Source organism: Bison bison, unplaced genomic scaffold (assembly GCF_000754665.1).
Source record: "Bison bison bison isolate TAMUID 2011002044 unplaced genomic scaffold, Bison_UMD1.0 scf7180017864215, whole genome shotgun sequence".
NCBI lineage: Eukaryota > Metazoa > Chordata > Mammalia > Artiodactyla > Bovidae > Bison > Bison bison.
This window is the reverse complement of record NW_011494787.1, coordinates 3,434,242-3,461,300: the sequence shown is the minus strand read 5'-3', so window position 1 is coordinate 3,461,300 and position 27,059 is coordinate 3,434,242. Positions and strand designations below refer to the sequence as shown.

The 27,059-nt window shown below is 36.5% G+C and overlaps 1 protein-coding gene across 1 annotated transcript; it reads right to left on the bottom strand.

Annotated features, from left to right (window-relative positions):
- Window positions 1–365: 365 nt before the first annotated feature.
- PPP3R1 (protein phosphatase 3, regulatory subunit B, alpha) lies at window positions 366–27,059 on the bottom strand. The gene is made up of 5 exons (XM_010845330.1): window positions 26,210–27,059; window positions 9,807–9,983; window positions 8,684–8,743; window positions 7,152–7,336; window positions 366–2,502 (listed from the first exon to the last, which is right to left on the bottom strand). Exons 1-5 carry the CDS (start codon window positions 26,220–26,222, stop codon window positions 2,455–2,457), a joined length of 483 nt encoding a protein of 160 aa, XP_010843632.1. The 5' UTR covers window positions 26,223–27,059; the 3' UTR covers window positions 366–2,454.

Genomic DNA, 27,059 nt, shown 5'->3' with positions numbered 1-27,059 from the left:
CTGTGTTTTCACCCAGTGACAAGGCAGACTTACTTATGGTTTATAGTCAAAAGATCAAACATCAACCTACCACAGTTTTTAAACAATCTAAAAGAATGAAGAAAGACTATCCAGTGGTGCTAGCGGTGAAGAATCCACCTGCCAATGCGGGAGACGCAAGAGATGCAGGTTTGATCCCTGGGTGAGGAAGATCCCCCTGGAGGATGAAATGGCAACCCACTCCAGTATTCCTGCCTGGAAAATTCCATGGACAGAGAAGCTGGGTGGCCAAACAGTCCACGGGGTAGCAGAAGAGTCAGATATAACAGCACATGTACACACACACAATGGCTGGGAAGCCTAAAGACCACTGCAGATACACTCAATCAAGTTTCAAATATTTTATTTCCTTATTCATACAGTATGAAGTTTCCTAAAGATCCCACAACATGATGTTTCATGCAGAAGAAAAACTAAACATTCAACATAAACCATCCCCCCGCCCCACCCACCCACACACACTAAAAAAAAAAAAGAAAAAACCCTCATTCCCCAGTAAGGAAATAATGTTTGCACTATTTTTTCTGTAACGCCAGCCAAGATATGCACAAGCAAGAGAAATAGAAAGCATTTGCTAAAATATCTGTAACAAATACTTATGTACAAAAAATTCACAAAAGACGAGCTCCCCTCTTGAAGCAGAGCACATGGCGGTTGACACTGGAACAGATCAAGCCACTGGCTGGGGTTGTGAGCCACGCACTCATCCAGAGGGAGAAAGTTACAGGTGGAGATTTTCAGTTTGAACGTTAACATTTCCAAAGTTTGGCAACATTATGTTTTAAAATTATGCAAATTATGTAAACAAGAGGTACATTTTAAATTGATCTACATGCAAAACTCCATGTCATGCAAGGACACCAAGCACCGGGATTTCTCTCACAGACAGAGCCCATGGCGTGCAGCACTCAGTTGAAGGAACAGCGGTGGCAGGCGGGCGTGCCCAAAATTAAGATGCTTTCAACCTTGATTCAACCTGCCCTTCCCCACTCAGAGTATAAAACCAATTTTCTACAAAATCTATTATAGGGAAAGACTACAGTCCTACAAAGCTAACCAGAATGTTTTCTTCCAGCCAATAGTACCTTTGCAGAAAAGGGAAGGGATAATAACATCAATTGGCGGAGCGTGGTACACTACTTTTAAATCACACAAAGTATTAAGTTACCCGAGACATCTTCGGGCAAAGGAAGAACACCATCATGCACTCTCTATGCCTTGTGGTAAAGAAATTTAAGAGGTATAAATTTGGATATAATTTTGCTCTTCTGTGGCAAACAGTTTAATAAGGTTTCTCCCAGGTAAGTCATATGTAAGTATATGTGGGTGTATAGATACACACATGCACATTAACCATCACTGGTTTTTAGATTAGCTGCAAGTCTTCTGAAACAGAGAAGGGAAAATTTATGGTTTAAAGGTAAGTTTAATGACAATTTACCATCCATGTAATGAAACATAAACGGATATCCTGAGCTATTACATGATTATTTCCGGAACTCTTCATTAAGTCATGTCTGAGATCAAATCAGGATTGCCTCACATAGCTTCTGTCCTTTACGAATAAAAATCACGACGAACTGACACTGACTCAGGGACACCTAATGGACGCAATGGCTCCTAGTGATGAAGTAACAGCAGGAGGCGTAAGCTCTGTGCAGTGACTGCATGAACACAAGAATGAGCTCATGGCAGCAGCGCTTGACTCTACTTTCTCCTCAAGCAGAGACATCATCAAAGCTGCTCAGCAATGAGACACAGTCCCTGGAAATATATCATAGGTATAAATTAAGTTACAAACTCCTTTGTTACAAAAATGTAATCAAGGTAAATAATAAGATGTTAACAAATGCTTTGTCAATCTCTCAAAGGAGAAAGAGCAGGCAAAGGAAAACAGCTGGCCTAACACCCGGCTCAAACTGTACAATCTTCGATCTATATATAAAACTGTGTGAAATAAAAGTAAGGATGTTGAATGTTCTGCTTGGCACTTTTGTACTCTTTATCATTTTTGTTTCTGAATCAAGTATATTAAATTAAAGCCAACCTACTACACATATAGAAAGCTACATATATCTATATATAAATATTTACATATGTATATATAGATACTTTCTTGTTATAAAAGATGAAGAAAAATAAATTAAAAAGCCAACCCCTTCCCTTTCTTCGCCACATTGATATGCTCTTTTCATGCTGCTGTCCTTCAGCTTTAAAGTGCTACACTGAGTTATTGAGAGAATAAGAGTTCAATAACACTTAGTTGGGCTTCATGAGGCTCATGTTGGAAAATGTGGCTTCACAGAGAAAAATACTTCCATTTAAATACACAGAGAGCATTGCTGGACGTCTTGAGCAGATCTTCAGAGATGGAGAAGAAAGCAAAAGTGTTGGGTGGTACTCTTTACACAAGAGTCACACGTCTACCACCATCTTTTTGTGGATATCTAGGCCGCCTACAACCTGAAACAGACAGAACAGACCACACTTGACCAGGTTTGAGGGACTCCGTTGCACCAGTCTAACCACCCTACCGAAACTGCAGTTTAAAAAAGCACACTACTTTAGCCATTTCCAGAAGCTGCTCTTCTTTTTTTAAAACTTGCACTGCCTTTTGTTAGAATTTTCAGGGCTTCTTGCTCCCAGGATAACAAGCATTTTCTTGCGCTCTAACACAAGAGATGGCATATTTTTCCGTAAAGGACTAGGCAGGAAGTATTTTAAGCTTTGTAGGCCATGTATAGTTTCTATTAAATTTCCTTCTTCCTTTTTTTTTTTTTTAAACAACACTTTCAAGTGTAAAAAAACTTTTTTAGCTCAAAAATATAAAAAATAGGCTACCGGTAGGATTTGGCCCACTCTTTCCTTTGCATTTTGACATAGACTTCAGTAATTTAGTATCAAATGTTAACTAGGTGTTACTATAAAAACTATCAAAAATCAAATACGGGCTTCACTGTCACTCTATTCTAGAATGTATCAAAAAGTAATGAATAAAATTTTCTGCACATTGCTCTTCCATGGGGTCAACTACATGTAGAGTTGTTACAGACACCTCTGTGAAACATGGCAATGTCGAAGTGAGATTACCTGTAGCATTATTTGGGGATAACTTTTATTACGCAAAACCTACATAAAATAAGCAAACCATAAAGGTTAACAGCTTGGTCAATTTTCAGAGTGATGACCCAAGTAACCAGCACCCAGGGCATCACCACGGCTCTTCTGCGACCCCCCTCCCACCACTACCTCCCTCCTCCCAAGCCACACCTACACAGAACTAGTCACTACGACTTAACACCACGGATTAGTGTGATCTGTTTTTACACACTTTACAAATGAAATCTTTCATGTCTGTCTTGTTTCACTCAACATTATGTTTGTGAGATTCATCCATGTTGTACGTAGTTGCATCTGCTACTATTTTTGAACTTTTTAATTTTTATTTGAAAAATAAAGCTTAAACAGCCAGCTAGTTCTACAACTAGCTGTCAATGAAAACAGCCATTTGCTATCCTGTCCTCAAATTTCATTTTTTACTTAGCAGCAATCATTTAGAATTTTCAGCTGATGTTCAGTATTTGCCTAGAAGACTCCAAATAACATTCCTACATTGCTTCTTCTTAGATTTCAAGTTTTAGATATTATCCATCAACTTCCCATCACAGGAGATGCAGCTTTCACTTCCACACACACACACCTCTTTCCTTCATCTCCTATCCTACATCATCTCCTACCCCACACACTTCCCACCTCTCCCATGCTTCAAAGAGCTGCATTTTTTTTTATTAGACAGAAATTCAGCCTTTTATTTATGACTACATAAAATACTACTTACAGCAGAAGAGAACTGTGTACTATGATTACTTTTGCTTCCCTGCATATTTGCTTTGCTACAGTTAATAACTGATCTTTTTCTTCACTGGGTGTTCTATGCATTTATCATTAATTCAACACTAAACTTTGCTCTAAAGGCACTCAGATGTATTGTATCAAGCTATCAATTTTATTATTTTCAAATCACTCCCAGAGTTTTTGGACTTACTCCCATCCAGGTTTGGCATCCATGGATCCTCCTAGAGATGGCTTTCTCTCCCGCCTGACCCTCTGAGCTTCCTATATCTCACACTGACTTCTTTTTTTGATTTATAACCTTTTCATAGTGGGAGCACATTTTCTAGTACTTTCCCAAAAAGGGAGGAGGACTTGCAAACCTGAAAACGTCTGATTCTATCATCCAGTTTGAGTTTACTGAGAATTCTTGTTTTGTCTTCTATTTTCCAAGTTGCTAAGTGAGAAATTTGTCACCATTACGATTCTTGACTCTGTATGAAGCCCTTCCCCTATGCCTCTACCTTAGCTCTTTGGAAGCCTGTAAACCATCTTTTTGTTTTAAAATTTCATGACAATGTACCAAGGCCCAGATTATTTTTATATACTATGCTGGGTACTTGGTACCCAGTTTCCTTTCAGTCAAGGAAACTCATTACTTTTGATTCTGAGATAATTTTCTGATTCATTTTTGATGATTTCTTTCCCTCCAATTTCTTTCTGGGATCTAACATTTGGATGTTAGACCTCCTAAGATGAATCCCAACATTTAAATTTCCTAGAGCTCTTTTATACATTGTCTAATTTTTGTTTCAAAGATCTAATACATTATATCCCTGAGGGTAATAATGACAGATTTCTGTTCTACTTTGAAAGTGTTTATTGCCCTTGCATAGCCTGCTTCAGCATGCTTCTTTTTCAGGTTTGAGTTCATCTCTGTAATCTGTATCAGAGGTTTTCCTTGAATGTCTGGTGATCCTAGGCTCTCTCCTCATGTGGAAAGTGCCGCCCCAGAGCCTCTGTGCACAGGGCAGGGCTGTTGACTGTGCGCTGCGCTTTGAACAACTGGGTAAACACCATGTCTAAAGGTCAGCTTTCCCAAACAGGGCTTTCCCACCTCTTGCCTAGAGGGTACAAGTGTAGCTGCCAGGGAATCAAGTAAGAGAAGAAGGCTGGAGGTGTCAAAATGCAAATACGCTGTTCTTCACTTAATTCCACCCCCTGCCCCCCGCCACACACACACACACACACACCCCGAGCCCTATTTCACTCTTGCCAATCTCCACTACAATGCAGGAGAGACTGAAGAGAGTCAGGAAGGAGATCTTGTGTTCCACGTGCTTCTTAGACAGACTTAAGCCATTCTCCTGTTAGCCCCCCTTCACACCCACTTTCAGTCATGTCCCCACTTTCTGAGCCTTTCAGGAGTTCCACATTATAAACCAAGCTGCTTCTCCGCTTTCCTAGTTGACAGCTTAGAATTTTCACTCCTGTCTGCTAGCCACTCAACTTTATAAATTACCAAACTGAGTGACCATCCTCTCCGCTATTCTCTGGTCCTTGTGGGTTTATAACCTTTTCTTTTTAACCCATTTAATTTCAGTGAAGTTTTCAAAGGATACAAAAGTAAATACATGCGTTCAATCCATCAACGTTAATCCTGTCACTGATCATTTATAAGATTTGCGTACAGTTAAGTGTTCTGAAAATATTAGAACAGATACGTAGTGTGTGATCTTTTGAGATAACTCTCTCTTCTCTCTGTTACAGCTTAAGAAAACAGAATAAAGAGAACTCAATAAAGCCCAAGATATGAGCCTGATAAATGTTACCAAAAGTTGGCTTAATATACAAACATTTTCATTCATTCCTGAACTATGCCCTCCAAAAATACAAGTAAGGGCAATTTATCACAAAGGCTGAAAAATAAACTCAAAGCTCAGCTTAAGCCTTCAGCGTACAAAGCATAATTTTTATACCTAGGGGATGTATTTCCTTCCACTAGTAAAGTGATTTACATGTAATTTTAAGTTACAGTTTATATTTACTAAATGCAAATAGTCTTCACTTATACACATCCCTTCACGTCACTCCAGCCAAGTTCCTCATTTTTGTTTTGTTCCCTCAAGTCTTGGAATTTTTTTCTTTTTTCCCTACTTTTGAAAACTGGCTGCTATCTATGATGCCATTACCAGGCTAGTCTCATGTCACGCACACTCCGATGCCTGCCCACGGGAGTCGTCTGGCAACAGTGGAGGAGGCGTGGCAGAGGGAGAGGACGCACCTGCAGCAGCACCCCCGGCACTGGTTCCCATCCCAGGAGTTCAGCCTCTCTAACTCTCTTCCAAGGAGAACTAGCCTGTTCTTTAACTAGAGCACCACCCTACTTTTTTGAAACAAAATGCAAAGATCTCATTCCCTTGAGATGAAAAAAGATCCTTGAAGTATAATGTGAACTTCTACTTAAAAGCCAAAGTAGCTACTTAAGTCCTTATGTAACATATGACAAGCTAATCTGTTTTCGCTGGTGTCCTCTAAGTAAAAAACGAAGAGGAAGAAAACCTTCTATAGAAGCATCCAGTGATGACTGAAAATTTTCACAACGTTTTATTTTCTTTGCATTTCCTTTGGATTGTCCAGCATCTTCAATTTACCGTTAAAACTGCTTATGACACATCAGAAAGTTACTATCTCTGTTTTAGGGGCAGCAGCCACAGAAGAGAAGCAATAAACAGGAAGCTGAGCCAGTGCCCCAGTTCCCACCAACAGCAAGTCCTCCAGGACTTCTCACAACTGCAGGCTATGCCTCTGTGGAGCCCTTGCCCCAGATCACAAAAGCTACCCATAGTAGCTTAGAAAAACAGGAGAGGGGAAAACAAATCACCTCTTTACACTGCCTCGCTGTTGAGTTTGACAGATAGGGACTCCATTTCTGTCATACTTGTGACCAAGCCTCTGAATTCCTAGCTGAAATTCATGAACTCTTATTTCCTACAGAAGTATTTTCAAATAACCTAGCTGTTCACTTGGGAGGCTACCAATAATAAGTAAAAGTGACTAATACCATTGTTGTGGCATTTTATCAGACAATCACTGAGAGTATTAGTTCTTGAGAATAATTAGTAATTAGTAACAGTTACAACAAAGAACACCTGGGGCTATTGGGCAAAATCAAACAAATTTCTAGGGCAAAATATAACTATAAGGAATTCTCTACTAAGTGATATTAAAAATGTTTTTATGAAACGTAACTAATGAAGAACTAGCTTTTTTGTACTTACAGCACAGAATTCTTCAAAGGATATTCTTCCATCCCCATCCTTATCTGCATTTATTATGGTTTTGTCTACAATTTGCTGTAACTGTGTATCTTTCAGATTGTTCCCCACCATCATCTTTAGCACCTGGAAGAGTTCCCCATTGGAAATATAGCCGTCTTTATCCATGTCATAGATACGGAAAGCAACTAAAAAAGAGTAAGGAAAAATCAATGGCAATTGCATGGTAATCACGAACACTGTCAGAGAAAGAGAAGATAGTAAGTTGCCCAGCATTTAGAATTCTACTATGAGGACAGCTCCTTCCTACATAGAGATGTTGCTTTTAGGTGAAACTGGGAGAAGGCAACGGCACCCCACTCCAGTACTCTTGCCTGGAAAATCCCATGGACGGAGGAGCCTGGTAGGCTGCACTCCATGGGGTTGATAAGAGTCGGACACGACTGAGCGACTTCACTTTCACGCATTGGAGAAGGAAATGGCAACCCACTCCAGTGTTCTTGCCTGGAGAATCCCAGGGACGGGGGAGCCTGGTGGCCTGCCGTCTATGGGGTCACACAGAGTAGGACACGACTGAAGTGATTAAGCAGCAGCAGCAGGTGGTTGTGGTTGCAAGTATATGGTCTATGGAGTTAAGACTGCCTGGGACAATTAATATAGCCTAGAGTTTAAGTCATTTACTCTTTCCTAAGCTTCGGTTTCTGCACATATAAAATTGGGGCTAATAACAGTTCTAACCTCCCAGGTTCTTTACAGCAGGGGTCCCCAGCCTCCAGGATCTAATGCCTGATGATCTGAGGTAGAGCTGATGTAATAATAATAAAGTGCCCAATAAATGTAATGCAACTGCATCATCCCAGACCACTCCCTACCCCCAGTCCATAGAAGAATTGTCTTTGACAAAACTGGTTCCTGGTGCTGAAAAGGTTGGGGACTGCTGCTTTACAGTACTGAGTGAGATAATACACAGTCAAAGACAGCAACTGTTACTACTATTAATACTATTCTCATTTATATCAAGAATTCATTTGCAAAGGAAGTTAGCATATAGCTTGTGCCTCAGAGGACTGTTATTGAACATAATGTCTCTCCAGTTAAGAGCCGAATATTTTAAAAAGATACCAGATGTTCCCTGAAAGAGAGGCAAGCCTACATAAACCAAAATAGTAAACTTCTGGCTAAATAATTCTGAATACAAGTGTAAACGAAGTGAAGCTAAGCATATTAAAGCATTTCTTCTCACTTTCATGCCAATATTTTATATTACTTAACCACAAATGGAATATAATCCTTAAAAACTGTGAATCAATTTTGTGTATTGTACACCTAACTTATAAGCAACAATGGCACATCATTAAAAAATACAAATTGCAAATGTCCAAAAAGGATTTTCTCCAGAATGTAAAATTTCTGTTATGTCTACTAAGGATCTAGAATAAAAGATTCCTTTTTAGAATATTTTAAAAGGAGGTTATAATGTAGTATGGGGTAATGGTCTAAGAGGAAGAATGAACTCAGTGAAGAAAAATACTTACACCTCAACTTCTGTTCCTTATCTCCTTTGACACTGAACTGAGAGACTCCCTCAATGAACTCTGAATAAGAATAAAAAACATTTACAAATCAGAAGTTTCAATTTTTTACCAAGAAGAACAATATACACACGCTCATGGACACAAACCCTACATGCTCATAATAGAATATTTTCCTGTTCCAAAAGAAAATATTACCAGTGGCATTTACAACTGAAAGAGACAAATTTGAACCTTCAACAAACAAGTTTCTACATATAATTTGAACCTGGAACTCTCTCACATCAAATCAACTTCAACAAGTTGATTTATTTATTATTATTATTATTAATTAGTTGCTACAGAGAATAACACTCAAAAAACATATTCTTTAAGCTATTTAACTCTATATTCTTAGAATATGACTATATAAGAGGGCTTAAAAAATATTTAAATCGTTTAGCAGAAAAAATTGGGAGGTTTCTCGTTCCAAAATTCATAATCATTTACATAAACTGTTTGAAGTTTCGTAACAAATGGTCATTTTTCTTCACTGCTGCTGAACACTAAATCACAACCAGTTTAGACCCCCTTCACTTGGACAATTCACTTCTTCAAATGAAAATAACAAAAACTGTTGACTTCCTGATGAAATGAAAGGTTTATTTAAAGTGTAGAATCAAATGGCTGACATTAGCAAAAGCACTACTGTCTTTGTAAAATCTAGATTAACTAAATTAATCCCTTCTATGATAATACGCATATCCTTCTGACTTCAGCTTTTTTTTTTATTGCTGACTTATTGTTAAAGTCTCATTCTTTTAAAAAACAGTTTTTTAAAAATGTGGCTTCTAATATTTTAAGTTTCTCTAAAATTTTCTAACAACAAAAGAAATACTAAATCCCATTTTTTAGATTACCTAAAAGAACACTTCGATCATTTATGTCCCAAAAAGTACAAGGTCTTATTAGTTTATTAAAGTTCATATATCACAGACTTTTAAGTTTTAACAATCTACTATTATAAGAAAACCAGTACTCAAGGACATTCAAGAAAAAATCAACTTTCCAGACATTTTTGTACATAGAAATGTAAGACTATTCATAGATTATCTAACTTGCAGTTTAACTAAAAGTACTTTCTTACCTTTAAAGTCTACTTCTCCATTCCCATCTGTGTCGAATATATCTATTACTCGCTGTACTAAGGGATTCTGTTGTAACTCAGGTAGAGACATGAACTCTTCCACACTCAAAGAACCAGAATTGTCCAAATCGAGCTTCTTAAATCTCTTTCCTAGCCTTTTAATTTCATCTGCATCAACTAAAAACAAACAAAAAGGAGCAGCACGATTTACCAAATGATTGTATGATAACTACAAGAAAAAATTCAGCAGTTATCCAATAGTTTAATTTTCAATTTAGAGTTGAACATACTATGGACTAACTTCTTATAACAAAGAAAATATATCATGAAATTTTTTTCGTTACCTCTTTGCTTGTCTGCACCCGCCATAACATACAACCAACTGTATGCTGAGTACCAAGATATTACAGGATTGACAATGCTAAGCTGATCATGAAAGTCAGGTGGTTCATATCAGGTGGACTAAATCAATCTCTGCTATGTACACCAGGCACTCTGATTTTCATTTCTCTTTTCAAATTTTAATTTAGTTTATTTCTAACAGTTCATGGTTCAAAATCTGAACAAGGTTTGAATACAGTTCAATATTCAAAGTCTCCCTCCAATGCTGCCAGCTTCTTGAATATTCGTCTAAAGATCATTCTTCGCAAGTATGAACAAATAAAACCCAGCACTTTTAAATTTTTAATTAAATTTTAAGAAAAAAATTAATAAAAGTTAAATATTTTTAAAGGTTACTTTTCATTTACAGTTATTACCAATCTCCTAACAGTTAGGCACAGATCAAATCCATCCTGGCAATACCACTGAATGTTTCAGATATGTACTTCTAAATATAAAGAATTCCAACTTTTGGCACCATCTTTCATCGAAGATTTTTTTCAGCTACTTGGAATCACACTCCCTTTAAAACAGATGAACAAGGAAAAGCAAACAAACCTCACCCTTTTGACTCATCTTGTGACTCAGAGATACTGTTTTTCATGTTTTGCCAAGTTGAGACTCATGCTATTTTTCCACTTTTTGTAAGGATACCTCTGGGAGGAACTATCTTTTCTAGTAGTTCAAAGTTCCTACATATTTAATTTAAACTATACTATACAAAGTATTATAACAGATAATCTTATAATCATAAATATGTATGCCTCTAAAAATTTAGATATTAAAAACAGATCTTTTAGTCTGAGTTTCTAAAATACAGCTACTACTATGGAATGTTAACACAGAAAGGAACCAAATTAAATTATTGAGACCTTACCCAGATCAATGCACCCTTGAATATACTCAGGAATAAATGTGCAATCTAGATGGTTACTTATTTAAAGAAGTTATTTCAAGAATCTTTTTAGTATTAACACATAAAATAATTAAGAAGTTGCTTTCAGAGATCTCATGATGCTACTCTAAGTTTAAATGAGTATTTCTAATTGGACATAATAACACTAAAGAATATATAATATTAATACATAGAAGGTTGCTTATCTATTCATCATTGTCTCAGATAAAGAAATACCAACAATTTATTATATATATATTTTTTTTTCTCATTTAGAAAGAATAATATAAGAGATTCCCAACAGTAGCAAAGAGATGTAGGCCTTCAAGCACTGTTATTACTAAACACACACACACACAGGCACGCGCGCACGCACACACTAAGCTGCTACTTCACTGTTAGCTGGTTTTGAGGTTTCTCAGAATGTAAAGGAAAAGAAATAAGCAGAATGGTAGAAAAACAAACTTTCCTCAAATTTTAGCCAATTCTCAAAATTTGTATAATAGTAATGAACAAAAAACTAGTCCTTCAAAAAATTCTAACAGCCACTTTATAAATAATTTATTACCTATTGGTTTGTTAATGACTTAAAAACAAAGCAAGTCTATCAAATCCTTCGAACAATAATAGTTATTTTCAAAGAAACAACCAAATGTGACGTGGTATCCTGAACAGAATCTTGGAAAAGAAAAAATTTTTCAAAGTCCCCTTTTTTTCCCACTAAAATATAGAGCTTACAATGTTGTAACAATGATTAATTTCTCGATTTTGATAACAATAATTGCATTTCAAGTCTGTGAAATGTTAACATCAGAAGCAGCTGGGTGTGTGATAACTGAGACTTCTATTATTTTTGCAACTTCTTGGTAATTTTTCCTTAAGTCTCCTCCAATTTGTGACAACTCAATTTTTATCTTGTCTTTCATAACTTTGAAACTTTTGATCCAGTATTTTGTAAAATGTCCTCCAGCATGAATTGCTGGGTTTTTTTTTTCATGATTAGAATGCATTTGGGGCAAGAATACAGTAGAAATAATGTGCCCTTCTGACTTCATCATTGTCAAGGGTGGCCAGAGGGGTTTCTGTCAGATTTCTCCACTATAAATCTACTATTTTTCCCTTTGCATCGAAAAATAGTGGGAGGAGTACTCGAGACTATTCAAATATCCTATTTTCTCCTCAAACTCTGATCTAAATTTAGCACCATCTTAGGTAGGTCTTGTTTGTAAAATTTTATTTCTGTGGTATTGCTTAATAATTTGTTCCCTCGTTATTAACTAGGTTGTTAACTGTCAAAAAAAGACTACCATATGATTAAAGCCTTACAGTATTGTCAATAGAAGCTATTGGGTAGGTTTTCAACATAAAGACTAGTTTAAAAGTTTTAAAGTCTTCTGTAAAATTCAGTCTACAAGAGTAATGACTGTATTTCCAATGTTATCCCAAATAAGAAATCAAAACCACCAGGGGGCGCAGAAGAGAACATTACAGATAAAAACCTTCATAAGCAGCTCCATGGACTATAAAGAAAGCTGAGCATTGAAGAATTGATGTTTTCGAACTGTTGTGTTGGAAAAGACTCTTCAGAGTCCCTTGGACTGCAAGGAGATTCAACCAGTCCATCCTAAAGGAAATCAGTCCTGAAAATTCATTGGAAGGACTGATGATGAAGGTGCAACTCCGATATTTTGGCTACCTGATGCTAGGTACTGACTTATTTGAAAAGACCCTGATGCTGAGAAAGACTGAAGGTGGGAAGAGAAGGGGACAACAGAGGATGAGATGGTTAGATGGCATCACTGACTCAATGGACATGAGTTTGAGTAAGCTCTGGGAATTGGTGATGGACAGGGAAGCCTGGTGTGCTGCAGTCCACCAGGTCACAAAGAGTCGGATACAACTGAGCGACTGTAATGAACTGAACTGAAGCAGCTTCAAAATACACACCTAATTTTATAATGACCTTCTCTATAGACTAACAGTCTAATATTTATGTTCTGCACAGAACAGTTTGACAATGAAACAAAACAAAGAAAACTCCCTATTAATACTGAAAGAGAATCAAAAAGGTGTATTACGAAATATGGACATTTGTACTGTGTCTTTTTCTTACAAGTGAAAAACTTTCAACCACTTTTAAAATATTTAGATTTTAGGGGGTATATCACAATTTTCTAAAGCAACATGAAATAGGTGCTTTTGATGTTTCTAGATTAAATTATTACATACTTTCAAACCTGGGTTCCCTGCATTGCAGGCAGATTCTTTACCGACTGAGCTATGAGGAAAGCCGACTTTAAAATATTAATTATCAAATATACAAAAACAAGACATCAGCACCAACAAAAGGATTATCAAGTTGTAAATAAAATGCTAAAAAGAAATTTTAAACCAACTCTGGGAATCACTGCAGATGGTGATTCCAACCATGAAATTAAGACGCTTACTCCTTGGAAGCAAAGTTATGACCAACCTAGATAGCATATTCAAAAGCAGTGACATTACTTTGCCAACAAAGGTCCGTCTAGTCAAGGCTATGGTTTTTCCAGTGGTCATGTAAGGATGTGAGATTTGCACTGTGAAGAATGCTGAGCGCCAAAGAATTGATGCTTTTGAACTGTGGTGTTGGAGAAGACTCTTGAGAGTCCCTTGGACTGCAAGGAGATCCAACCAGTCCATCCTAAAGGAGACCAGTCCTGGGTGCTCATTGGAAGGAATGATGCTGAGGCTGAAACTCTAATACTCTGGCCACCTCATGTGAAGAGTTGACTCACCGGAAAAGACCCTGATGCTGGGAGGGATTGAGGGCAGGAGGAGAAGGGGACGACAGAGGATGAGATGGCTGGATGGCATCACCGACTCGATGGACGTGAGTCTGGGTGAACTCCGGGAGTTGGTGATGGAGAGGGAGGCCTGGCATGCTGCAATTCATGGGGTCGCAAAGATTCGGACACGAATGAGCGACTGAACTGAACTGAACTGATACACCTATGGAAGTAGTGCTGCAATCGAGACAAAAAGCACATGTCTATCTTCCAAATGTTTCCTTGGGTCCCTTTCAATCAATCACAAACACACCCCACTTAGCTCCCCACCACAACTCCAGGCAACCACTGATTTGCTTTCTGTAACTAAATTCTGTCTAGAATTTCATGTAAATGTAATCAGACGTATGTACTCTTCTTTTTCTCATTAAGTTTTTGACGTCTTCTTTTTCTCATCAAGTTTCTGACATTAATCAGGTTGGTTCATATGTCAGTAGTTTCTTCTTTTTTACGGCAGAGTAGTATATATATTCCATTGTATGAATACTTCCCAATCAGTTTAAGTGTTCATCTTTAATAGACATTCCTATTATTTCCTATCTGAAACTATTAGGAATAAAGCTTCTAAGAATATACTTAATCTTTGTGTAAACAAATGTTTTCCTGGAATTGCTGGATCATAGGGTAAGCACATGTCTGACTTTTAGAAACTGTTAAGAAGTTTTCCAAAGTGGGTGTGCCATTTGACACTCCCATCAGCACTACCTGAGAATTCCAAGGGCTCTCTCTACCTCCTTGCCAGATCATAGTATTTTGAGTCTTTTTAAGCTGAGCCATTCTGGTGGATGGCAGCAGTATGTGATTATAGTTTTAACCTGCGTTTCTCTGAGGATTAATCATCTTGAGGATCTTTTTTCATGTGATTATTAGCAACTCATATATCTTCATTTGTTACGTGACTTCAAATCCTTTATCTCTTTAAATGTGAAAGGGAAAATGTTAGTTGCTCAGTCATGTCTGACTCTGCAACCCCATGAGCCTCCCAGGCCTCCATCCATGGAATGCTCCAGGCAAGAATACTGGAGTGGGTAGCCATTCCCTTTTCCAGGGGATCTTCCCAACCCAGGGACTGAACCCGGGTCTCCTGCATCGCAGGAGGATTCTTCACTGTCTGGTTGTCTTTTAAAAGTTGTGTGATTCTCTTTTTAGACTGATGGTACAAGTCCTTTGTCAGGTAGAGGTATTTCAAGTATCTTCTTTTACTTTTTAAAAAGGCAGCTTTATATGCCGCTTGTAAACTGCCTTTAAAGAGTAAAAACTTTCAATTTTGATGAGACCCATTTTTTTCTTTAATGATTCACATTTCGCAGATCAACTAAAAATCTCTGCCTATAATAAGATTTTGGCTGATGTTTTCTTCTGGAAGTTCCATAGTTGTAGCTTTTATGGTTTAAATTTATGACTAAATGTTTTCTGTATATAAGTTAAGGGTAAACTTTCATTCCAGCTATTTGTTTAAAAGGCTCCCCTTACAATGGTATCTTCAATGTTTTTGTCAAAAACCAATTAACTATACAAATCAACAAATTGTACCTTAAATTCACAAAATGTTACATGTAAACTATCCAATTAAAAAATGTTTTAAAAAATCAAGTGAATAAAAACATACAGGGGTTTATACCCTCTAGATTTGCTTATCTATCTTATGTCAACACCATAGTTTTATGTTTCATAGTAAGTCTCTAAATCAGGGGACACTGTCCTCACACTTTCTTGTCCCTTTCCAAAACTGTGCTGGCTCTTCTAAGACCTGTGATTTTTCTATATAGAATTAATAATTATTTGGTAGTTTTTATTAAAACCCTGCTGAAAATTTGATTGAGATTGTCTTAACTCTACAGATCAATCTGAGTCAAACCAATACCTTGAGAGTATCAAAGTCTTCCAATCTAGGAATATGGTACCTCCTTCCATTTATTTAGGTCTTTGTAAGTTTCCTCTCAGTGATGTTTCATAGTTCAATGTACAGATCTTAACATCTAGTTGATTAAATTTATACTTGCATATCCCAATGTTTTTATTCTACTATAAATAGTATTCTTATTAATTTCATTTTTTTCAATTGCTCACTGCTATTATATAGAAATTCCACTGGTTTTTGTATACTGTCCTTGTAGCCTACAATCTTGCTAAACTCACTTCTTATTTCTGGTAACAGGATTTACTACAAACACAACCATGTCATCCTAGAATAAAGACAATTTTACTCCTGCCTTTTCAATCTGAATACATTTTATTTCGGGTTTCCCTTGTGGCTCTGCTGGTAAAGAATCTGCCTGCAATGCATAAGACCGAGGCTTGACCCTTGGGTTGGAAAGATCCCCTGGAGAAAGGAAAGGCTAGCCACTACAGCATTCTGGCCTGGAGAATTCTATGCACTGTATAGCCCATAGGGTCATAAAGAGTCCAAAATGACTGAGCGACTTTCACTTACATATTTTATTTCTTCTTCTGGACTTAATGTACTGGCTAGAACTTCTAGTACAAGTTTGTCTACAATTAGAGTGAAAATCTGCTTTTTTCCCCCAATCTTACATGGAAAGCATTCAATCTTTTATCATTAAATAAGTATGACGTTAGCTGTAGGGTTTTTTTTGTAGGTGCCCTTTATCAGGTTGAGAAAATTCCTTTTTGCTCTTAATTTACCGAAAGTATTTACCATTAATGGGTACTGAACTCTTCAAACAAATACTCTGCTACACCTACTGAGATTTTTTTCCTCTTATTATGTCAATATAGTGAATCACATTGATTTTCTTAAGTTAAAATCATACTCCTGGGATAAACTCCACTTGATCATGCTTTACTGTCCTTTTTACACATTTATGTGACTTCAAAATGTTTAAGAATTTTTGCATCTATGTTCATGGTGAATACAGGTCTATAGTTTTCTATAGCATCTTTGGTATTCAGTTCAGTTCAGTTGCTCAGTGGTGTCTGACTCTTTGTGACCCCTTGAACCACAGCACGCCAGGCCTCCCTGTCCATCACCAACTCCCAGAGTTTACCCAAACTCATGTCCATTGAGTCGGTGATGCCATCTAAGCATCTCAACTTCTGTCATCCTCTTCTTCTCTTGCCTTCAATCTTTCCCAACATCAGGGTCTTTTTTCAAATGAGGCAGCTCTTCGCATCAGGTGGCCAACGTACTGGAGTTTCAGCTTTAGCATCAGTCCTTCCAATGAACACCCAGGACTGATCTCCTTTAGGATGGACTGGTTGGATCTCCTTGCAGTCCAAGGGACTCTCAAGAGTCTTCTCCAACACCACAGTTCAAAGCCATCAATTCTGTGGCGCTCAGCTTTCTTTATAGTCCAACTCTCACATCCATACATGACCAATGGAAAAACCATATCCTTGAACAGACAGACCTTTGTTGGCAAAGTAATGTCTCTGCTTTTGAATATGCTATCTAGGTTGGTCATAACTTTCCTTCCAAGGAGTAAAGCGTCTTTTAATTTCATGGCTACAATCACCATCTGAAGTGATTCTGGAGCCCCCAAAAATAAAGTCAGTCACTGTTTCCACTGTTTTCCCATCTATCTGCCATGAAGTGATGGGACTGGATGCCATGATCTTAGTTTTCTGAATGTTGAACTTTAAGCCAACTTTTTCACTCTCCACTTTCACTTTCATCAAGAGGCTCTTCAGTTCTTCACTTGCTGCCATAAGGGTGGTGTCATCTGCATATCTGAGGTTATTGATATTTCTCCTGGCAATCTTGATTCCAGCTTGTGCTTCATCTTTGGTATTGCTATTGGTGTAATGCTAGCTTCTATTTTCTGAAGGATTCTAGATTATGACTTTCGCTCCCCCCTTCCCCCGCCCATTAAATGTTTGCTAGAATTTACCAGTAAAGCCATCTTGGCCCTGGAGATTTCCTTGTGAGAAAAAATTCAATTTCATTAATAGATATAATGCTATTAAGATTTTCTATTCCCTTTTGGGTCAGTTTTAGGAACAGGTATATCTTCAAGATATCACAGATTTGGTTCTAGACTATTGCAAAAAGAGCAAGTCACATGATTTTTTGGTTTTGCAATGCATATATAAAAGTTATCAATATGTTTACTCTATTCTGTATTCTATTAAGTATGCAATAGCATTATGTAAAAAAAAAACCTACAAATAGTTTATTGCTAAGAAGTGCTATTATCTGAGCCTTTGGCAGGTCATAATAGAAACATCAAAGATCACTGATCACAATCCCCATAACAAATATAACAATAATAATGAAAACGTATGCAATATTGCAAGCATGCTAAAGTGAAATACAATAAAAAGAGGTCTGCCTGTATTTGTTTTTCAAGGAATTTGTCTTTTTCATCCAAGGTGTAGAACTTACTGGAATAAGACTGTTTATAAAGTTGCCTTGTTATTCTCTTAACATGTATAGGGACTGTAAGTGACTTCGGCCTTTTCATTACTAATACTGGAAACTGTTTCCTTTCTTTCTTCTAGAACGCTCCTTCAAAATGTGAACACTATGTAACACTAACTTCTACTTTACATAAGGACACAGTCAAAAATGATCCACCACATCAAAATTCACAAGGCAAATGAATACTATCCAAAGATGTCACAAAAGAAGCTACACACTTAATCCAAAAAAACATTCTTAGAATTTTCAGAGCTTACTGAGTTTCAGAAGAAAATCTGTCATAGAAAAGCCATGTAATGCAAAAAGCTGGAAGAAACCTTGGAAATGAAAAATTCCAGATGAGAAAAAAAGACCCAGAGAGTTAAGTAAAACTGCTTAATCTGAAAAGCTTGATGGTAAAAGCTGGATAAAGGGATTTCTTGAAATACTTTATAATTTCTTTTCCTTGTTAGTTCCACCAGAAGAGTTAACACGGAATATTGGGCTAAGAGATACTAAATATTGCTGTTCCTCAACTCAACCTGTCAAACTCTTGGGCCAAGTGTGGAGAAAAGGGAATAATGACAGTATTTCCACACTGCAGGTAGATAAAAACCAAAAAACATATTTCTAAGATGTTCTCCAACTGGTTTTCCTGCTGAAGGTGTTTGTATTGCTATTGTTTTTCCTCCTTTTGTTTATTTACACTGTGGTTCAAATAAAAATATGCAATAAGTTAACGAAAAAGCATATATTATAAGGTCAGATAACACATCTTCAAGTTTTCTAAGTTATCAATAACTTGGCTTATAAGTCATACTCTTAGGAGGGAGGTTCAAGAGGGAAGAAGACATATATATACCTATGGCTGTTTCATGTTGATGTATGGCAGAAACCAACACAACACTATAAGGTAATTATCCTCCAATTAAAAATAATTAATTTTTTAAAAGTCATATTCTTTTTTCTTTTAACCTAAGTATACTGTGTATGTCAGTAACATACCTTATTCAAAAGATGTGGCTCTCAATGATTTCCATTGTTTTGTAAATCAAATCCAACCCTAATTCATTACACCACATTCTCCAAGCTTTCCTTTTATCTATTTCTATGATATGTTGTGCTTGAATATGCTAGCTGTCCTTTTCTTTAGCACTGTATCACTCCCCACCACCAACTCCCGCCAAAATACAGTATTTTCACAAAATCAAGCATATTCAAAAGTCTTCTTTTACTTTCAGGACCAATGAGTCAAAAGACTTATTTGTGGCTGCTCCAGAGCTCAATCTGGTTTATTACCAAAAATGTAATACTGCATACTGCAACCACAGTCTCTGCTTTTTTTTTTCTTATTGACTTGCTTTTTATGTTAACACTAAGAAATTCCAGCATACAATTTATGTAATGGCTTTTACTTTTTTCTTGATGATGTCTTCCACAGACAGTTCTGGCTTCTTGCTCTAATTTGAACCACCTGCTTTCCAGGCCCCCTGGCAGAGCTGTTATCCTGGGATTTTCACTGGTGTCTTAGAGATTTAGTTTCTTGGATCTTGTTTCTTCCTTTTTTCTCTAACTTCTATTTCACTTTCCTGGGTGCATATTTAAGAACTCATGAAAGGTAAATTTTGCCAAGTCCTTAAATTTCTGGAAATGTCTTTAATTTGATCTCTCACCTGAGTAATCATTTGATTGATATCAAATTCTGGATTTAGGAACTCAGAACTTTGAATTAACTGCCCTATTGTTTTCTAATACCTATTGCTGCTGCTAAGAATTCCAGTGCCAGCAGACTCTCATTTTTTTGAGGCCAAACTTTTCCCTGTCGAGCAGCTTCTAGGGTTTTCTTTTTTGCTTTTGGACTTCTAAAATTACAAAAGAGGTTAACACCAAATATAGACCTCTTTTAATCTAAACTTCCCAACTATGAGAATGCTTTTCCAATCAGAAGATATGATTTTCCAGATGAAGAAAATTTTCTCCTACTAATGCACTGGTTATTTTTGCTTCTGTTTTATCTACTACATCTTTTGAGATGTCTTTTAGGCAGATGCTATTACATTCTGTATTGTTCCCCAAGTTCCTTGCATATTTTTCCATATCTTTTGCTCTAATATTCTGAGAAAGATCCAAGAATTTACAGTTTTGCTAAATGCCTAGATAGGTTTTCTCACCAGCTGATGCAACTGTCTTCTACATACCAGCTACAAAACGATTCAAATTTGTGGTAGACTCTCAAATTACTACATGCCATCGACTTTCCCTGCAAAAACTAAAAATGTGCAAGTGCTACCACGATGCCAAAATCTGACAGTACAGATAAAGAAGACAGAGGTAGCACTTCATTCTTCTTAAGACTATTCACATAAAAATCCGAAATATTTAGAATATAGCAGATCATCCAGGGATTTTCTTTTTTTTTAAGGTACTGTACCTACAAAACAAGGTAGCAAATTCAAGCCTAGGTGTTCAAAATTCGTGCACTATACTTTATTACTCAGCAATAAAACTGTACTAAAGGAAAGAGAATGTAAGCAATTCTCAGTGGACTAAGTGAAATATAGTAGAATTCAGGATCGCTAAGCAACTGATAATCATGGTTGATGGAGTCTTGATGAATGATTTGGGAGTAAACCAGATATTACTCTTTAGAATACACAACACTAAATAAAATAAGAAAAAAAAACAAAAAAATTAAAAAACAAAAAAAACAATAAAAAGAAAAAAAAAGAAGATATAGAATACACAACACTGAAAAATTATAGTGAGTTAGACTAGTCCATATAAGAAAGGAAACATAAAGGAATGCAGAAGTGAAAGAGGAAATCAAATTAACTTTAGATTAACTTTTTCTGTGAAAAAGTTTTGTTTTCAAAACAAAGAAACATCCAAGGCTAAGTAAAGAATATGAACATGTAAACCTCCCTGAGACAATCTGACTGTGAGCAGAAATATTCAAACCAGAAACAAAACCACTTAAATATGAGACTGTTGACTTAAAACGAGAGCAGTGTCCTAGTGGCTAAAGGTGTCTTCAAGGTTTCTACAGATAGTTCATTATGCAAAGGGAAATGTTCCTTCAGAGCCTGCCAAGCTCCTCTTGGGTCACCGTCTAACAAAAGAAAACTGAGAAATCTCTTCAGATAAAAGACTTTTTTAGTCTTTCAACTGCATTCAGTCTACAAAACAGGCCTTACATTTACCAATTTTATTAAAATTATTCAGAGTTATACTGGTTTTATCAACAGTAAAAAAAATTAGTTGAATCTGACTTTCCACTCACTTCCACCTGTGCTCCAATCTAGCCCTCTGCTAAACTATCTAATCTAGTATCTTGTACTCAGCCATTTTTCCAAGTTATCATGCCAAGTTACAACCACAGTCTTTGACCAAATCACCCCAACAGAGTATACATTTCCTTCTCCAGACAGGTTAGCCAACAGAAAGAACAAAGTCACAATGGCCAAGAATAATTTAATTCAACAAAAATCAAATACTGAATTAAGAGACATTAAGAGACACACAAAATCAGAATACCTAAATATATCTTAGACAAGTCCTATTTTTCCATAAAATCATTCATGTAGACAAACAACATTAATCTGATAAGAGTTACTATAAGAGAGGCTGTACAGTATTGATTAAAGATACAACTCTGGAACATGACTGCTTGATATAAATCACAGCTTTGTTACTTTACCTGCTGCTGCCTGATCTTAGGTCAATTACTGATGTCTCTGTTTTTTCATCTATACAATGAGAAAAGTAACAACACTTCTTTCATGAGACTATTGTGAAGGTTACAAAATAAATCTATGTGATGTGCTTAGATCAGTGCCTGGTATGTGTTAAATGCCATGTAAGTATTCGTCATTATTTATGAAAACAAATGGAGTGACTGGTAACTACTGGGTTTTTCGAAAGATACAGTCTTTAAAATTATCCAACTAGCTGTCTATACAACCCAGCACTGAGCTCCTACTAGCTTATTCAGTCAACAGATACTTATTCAGCATCTGCTCTTTGCCAGGCATCACACTTCCGCTTCTATTGTTAACACCTCAATTCTTTCAGTGGTGAAAATGAGCTTAACCACCTCTTATTATTATTAAAGCTAGTTGTGTTGCAGGCCATACTTATCTATACTTAAATGATAATTTCTCCTTGATATTACTCAGTTATTTTCCACTTTTTTTCACTTATTAAAAAAATACATATAAAGGGAACTTTAGACAAATATAAAGATTGAGAGACTCATAATGAATCCCACATACCCATCACCCAGTTTCAATCATTAACACATTAAAAATCTTACTTAAAATCCACTTCAAGTATTTTAGAGCAAATCCCAGACATAGTAGTACCATGTCCATGTCTGTTCAGTATTTACCATCTATCTCTAAAATATTCTTCTAACTAAAACAGTAATTATTACTAATTACTTCCCTGACAGTAAATAATCAGTGTTCAAATTTCCCCAAATACCACAAATGATTTTACAGGTTTTTTTTACTCCATCGGATTTAGCAATGGGGCACTGTGTCAATAAAATGAAGCTGACCTTAATAGTAACAGTTTCAATAAAAGTAGGAGATGAAAGCCAGATCTGAGCAGGCAAAGGAATTAACAGAAATAAGGAAATGGATATCACTGTATATACTCTTGCAAAGCTCAAATATGACAGAGAAGGGAGAAAAACTGGGAGATACATGCAGGAACAGGATCAAAGGGGAGCTGACTACGTAAACTGATGAAAAATGAAGCTGCAGACATAGGTAAAAATGGAAAGAAAACTAAAAAAATAAGGTCCGAGAGGTGAGGGGAATGAGACCAAAAGCACAAGTGCAGAGGCTGGCCTTGAATAAGGGAGATAACCCAAACTTTGACACTGAAAGCAAAGAGCTATTAAGTCTGACTAAGAGAATGGGAAAGTGTCTGTGTGTGGCAGGCAGCGGGGTGATGGAGTGAGGAGGTAATGAGGTTAACACTTTGAAATGGCCTCAAGTTTTCTTAAGCATTTCTTAACGCATTAGCATTAAGTCACTGATTAAAAGTAGGGTGCTAGAAAGAATAATGCATGGGGTTAGATAAAATGTCAAAGATCTGGATGGAATTTACAGACTGAAAGAGGCAAATGACCAGACAGATATAAGAATTAATCAGCATTCAAATCTTATGCATATTTCAAAAAACAATTTCAAACATTACCCTTTCCATGAAGCTTTTCTTAATTTTCTTCATCAATGGTAATTTCCCCTCTTGGAGCCTTTGCTTTTATTGCTCATAATGGTTTATTTCCACCGGGGAAAAAAATGCATTTCTCTTTCTCCTAGTTGCTAGACTGTAAGCACTCTGTGGGTACTTATCTTGTGTCACACACAAGATTATAAACAGTACTTTACAGTATATAATTTAGAATCTTACTACCTTTTGCAGTACAATTTAAATACTAAAAGAGCAAAAGAGACAGTAACTACTGATGACGTGAGAGGACTACGGAAGGTCTCCCAGAGAACACAGACCTGAGCTAGGTCTTAAAAGGGAAAAAAAGGCACAAGCTGAACAGGGAAGAGTGTAAAGTCAAGTGTCTCAAGGATTGGTGTTAACACTATACATGGTAAGAGCTGTTTACAAATAACACTAAGCTCTCTCATTAATAAAGTTTTGAAAATGAGCAAAAAAAGACTTACTACAGTGTGTGGGTGGGGGAAAAGTTGTGGTTTTAATGTGGATAAATTCAAATTCATCCAAATCATGTATAAAATATATTATATTCTAGTGAACCAACTAGGAAGTTCGAGGAAGACTACATTTTTACTGGATGACAGAAGAATTCAGACAGACTCATCTAGTTGAACAATCATTGACAAGTACAGATCTTTAGTGACAAGGTTCAAGCCTCCTCAGAGCACAGATGAAGTCAGAAGAAAGAAGACTTAGTTCTGAGGATAAAACTGAAAGAAACAACTTTAACAGTGTATGAAATCTATTTCAAATACTATTTTAAAAAAAACTTGGCTTTCAACATCTTGGATACACTAAAGGGAACACCATCTTGCGTTTTGCCCTGGTACGTTTTTCTCCGCAATCAGGTAAATGACCCTCAGTCCCAGATTTACAGAGAGAGCAGAAGGTTAGAACCCAGGATGTCCTGTCCCCTTAGGACAACCTCTGCTCCCTGATCAAGAAACAAAAACTAACCTCCCTCATACCTTTCAGAGTCGTACTCCCCACAGCCACCCCCAACTCTATTTGCAGCCTGAATCCTAATTAATTACAGGCTTCTATAACCCATTCTTAGCCCACTAGCAACAGGAGGAATGACTACACCATAGGCTCAAGCTGAACAGGAAGTGGCAAGGTACAATTTTGAACAGATTTCTAAAGAAACTATATAACTGACATATTAACTATGGCATGGACAAGAATTATAGATCGAGGTAACACTTGGAGCACTAGTCTGTTAAGTTACTCTACCTTGACCACATTTCACAGGTCAGACAAAAATAGCCATAGACAATATGTGAACGAATGGGCATGGCAGTGTTCCAATAAAACTTTATCAACAGAACTGTTGGTAAGTAGTAGTTTACCAACCTCTGGTCTAGACAGTCATGATTAGTTGTGGTTTTGGTCTATTCTAACAATACACTGGATACAACATTTTACCTTCATGTTTAAGAGAGAAATATACAGCTATGTATGATCAAAGTTATGTAAGAACTTCATAAGGGAAAGCTGGGGAGCAAACAGTGAAATAAAATGTAAATAGCAGTAGAGATGGCCAAATTATGGGTAATTGGTCAGAGTGTCACCACAAAAAATTTTTTTTAATTGTAGAAGTTACAAAATAGAAAATAAAATGGAGTACAATGTATTAATAAACAAGTAATTTAAGCTTATGGTAACTGCTATAAAGAAAATAAACAGGGTACTATCCTTGTTAGAGAGACTGAAGAGAGTAGAAAAAGAGAAAATATCTCCAAAGAGGGGACATTTATGCTGAGATCTGAAAGACAATGAAGTCAGTCAAGAAAAGAGGTGATGTAAGAGCATTTAACCAGAAAGCAAAAGAAAGCAAAGGTGCTGATGATAAGGAAAAGTGAAAAGAAGTGTCAGTCGCTCAGTCGTGTCCAAGTCTTTGCAACCCCATGGACTGACAACTGTTCTGAGAAAAGAAAGGAGACTGAAGAAATGATGAACAATGGGAAAATAGTTTTAATAAGACAAACCTCATTGCAAAGTAAGTTGACTCCAAACAAGGCATGACCAACTTCATCACACAGGGATGGCAGAAAAGGCAAGGAAGGTTCAGAAGAGTTTGGGAATTCTGGAACCTCAGGATTGTATCTAAATTTACCAAGGGTCCCCATTCCAATTCCCATGATCTCCCTTCTTCCCTAATCATCGTACTTCCACGCAAGAGACCTTGTGATTTTTATTTAAGCTCCCTGGTCCTCTGATCCTTGAATCAAGAATTTGTAAGACCACCATGTTCTTTATATTCTCCAGTATAGTCAGAAATAACCAGCCCACTCACACTTCTTATACTCCTCATTCTCCCCAGAAAGGTCTTATGCAATAGCTGCTTAGTCTACCAGAGTTGTGCCTCCAATAAGCATTGATTTTACATAGCCACAGGCTAAATAAATTGTTTACTTGAAGCTTTTTTAATCTGAAAACTTCTATTGGGTTAAGCCACTGAAATTTGAGGGTCAATTTGTAATTACAACACAGTGCAGACACTAATAGTAAAGAGATCTATAAAAAAAATATCTTTCACTATTCTGGTAACCCAGAAAGACTCTAAGTCAAATTCATTAACCATTTAAAATGGCTAAGAACCAACTTTGCCATACAAATACACAGAGGTTTACGATTTATATACGTACATATACAAAGATGTGAAAATAAAAGAAATTCTTGATAAGAATATTTCACTTACAGTGTGAGCACATTTCCAAAGGATAACTTGCCTCATTTCCCTGGAGAAAAGAAATAATAATAGTTAGTCACAAAATTGGCACAAATGTATTTAGAAGATTGAACTTGAGTATTTTGAGTCATGAAACATTGAGCAATAGCCATAAACAAATGTGGCTAGACTATAAATATTTTTTTTATTTTAAAAAATTATACAATATGATGAAAGGGCTCTTGCATCAAACAGGCCTGAGCTGTAGCTCTGTCACTTAAGACATAAAAACATTTGATTAAAATTTATTTTACATATTTTTAACACCCTAAACATACTGTATATCAAATTTTTACAGACTGTCAATGCTCTAACTTGTCTTGCTGGATGAACTCATTTTTGGGTAGAGTTCAGAATAAAGCTTCTTCTGCCATCTCTCTTTAATTGAAGAGTTTACTGAGACTTCAAAGTTGCTAAGAAAAATCTGTTACCTTTTATACCTGCATTGAAACTGAATTTTCTATATGCTATGCAACTAAAATAGGAAAAATAATAGGAAGGTAGGTCCAGTGTAAGACAGCCAGCCACTTGAGCTCCAGTTTTTTTTTTTTTCAGGAGAAGTCTTATCTCATGGATAAACTCTAAGTTAATACAATTTACCTGGATTCCTAACTTAAAATTTTATTTAAGGAAAAAAGTGCTGAAGAAAAACTACAGACCTGATCCAAGGCCTACATTTAACAATTCTTGATGACTTGGTACACAGAGGTCAAGTAAGTTGGTGAAAATCAGGCCATTTGATTAATAATAGAACCAGGTATGTGTGTGCACGAGTGCTAAGTTGCTTCAGTCACGTCCAACTCTTTGTGACCCTGTGGAC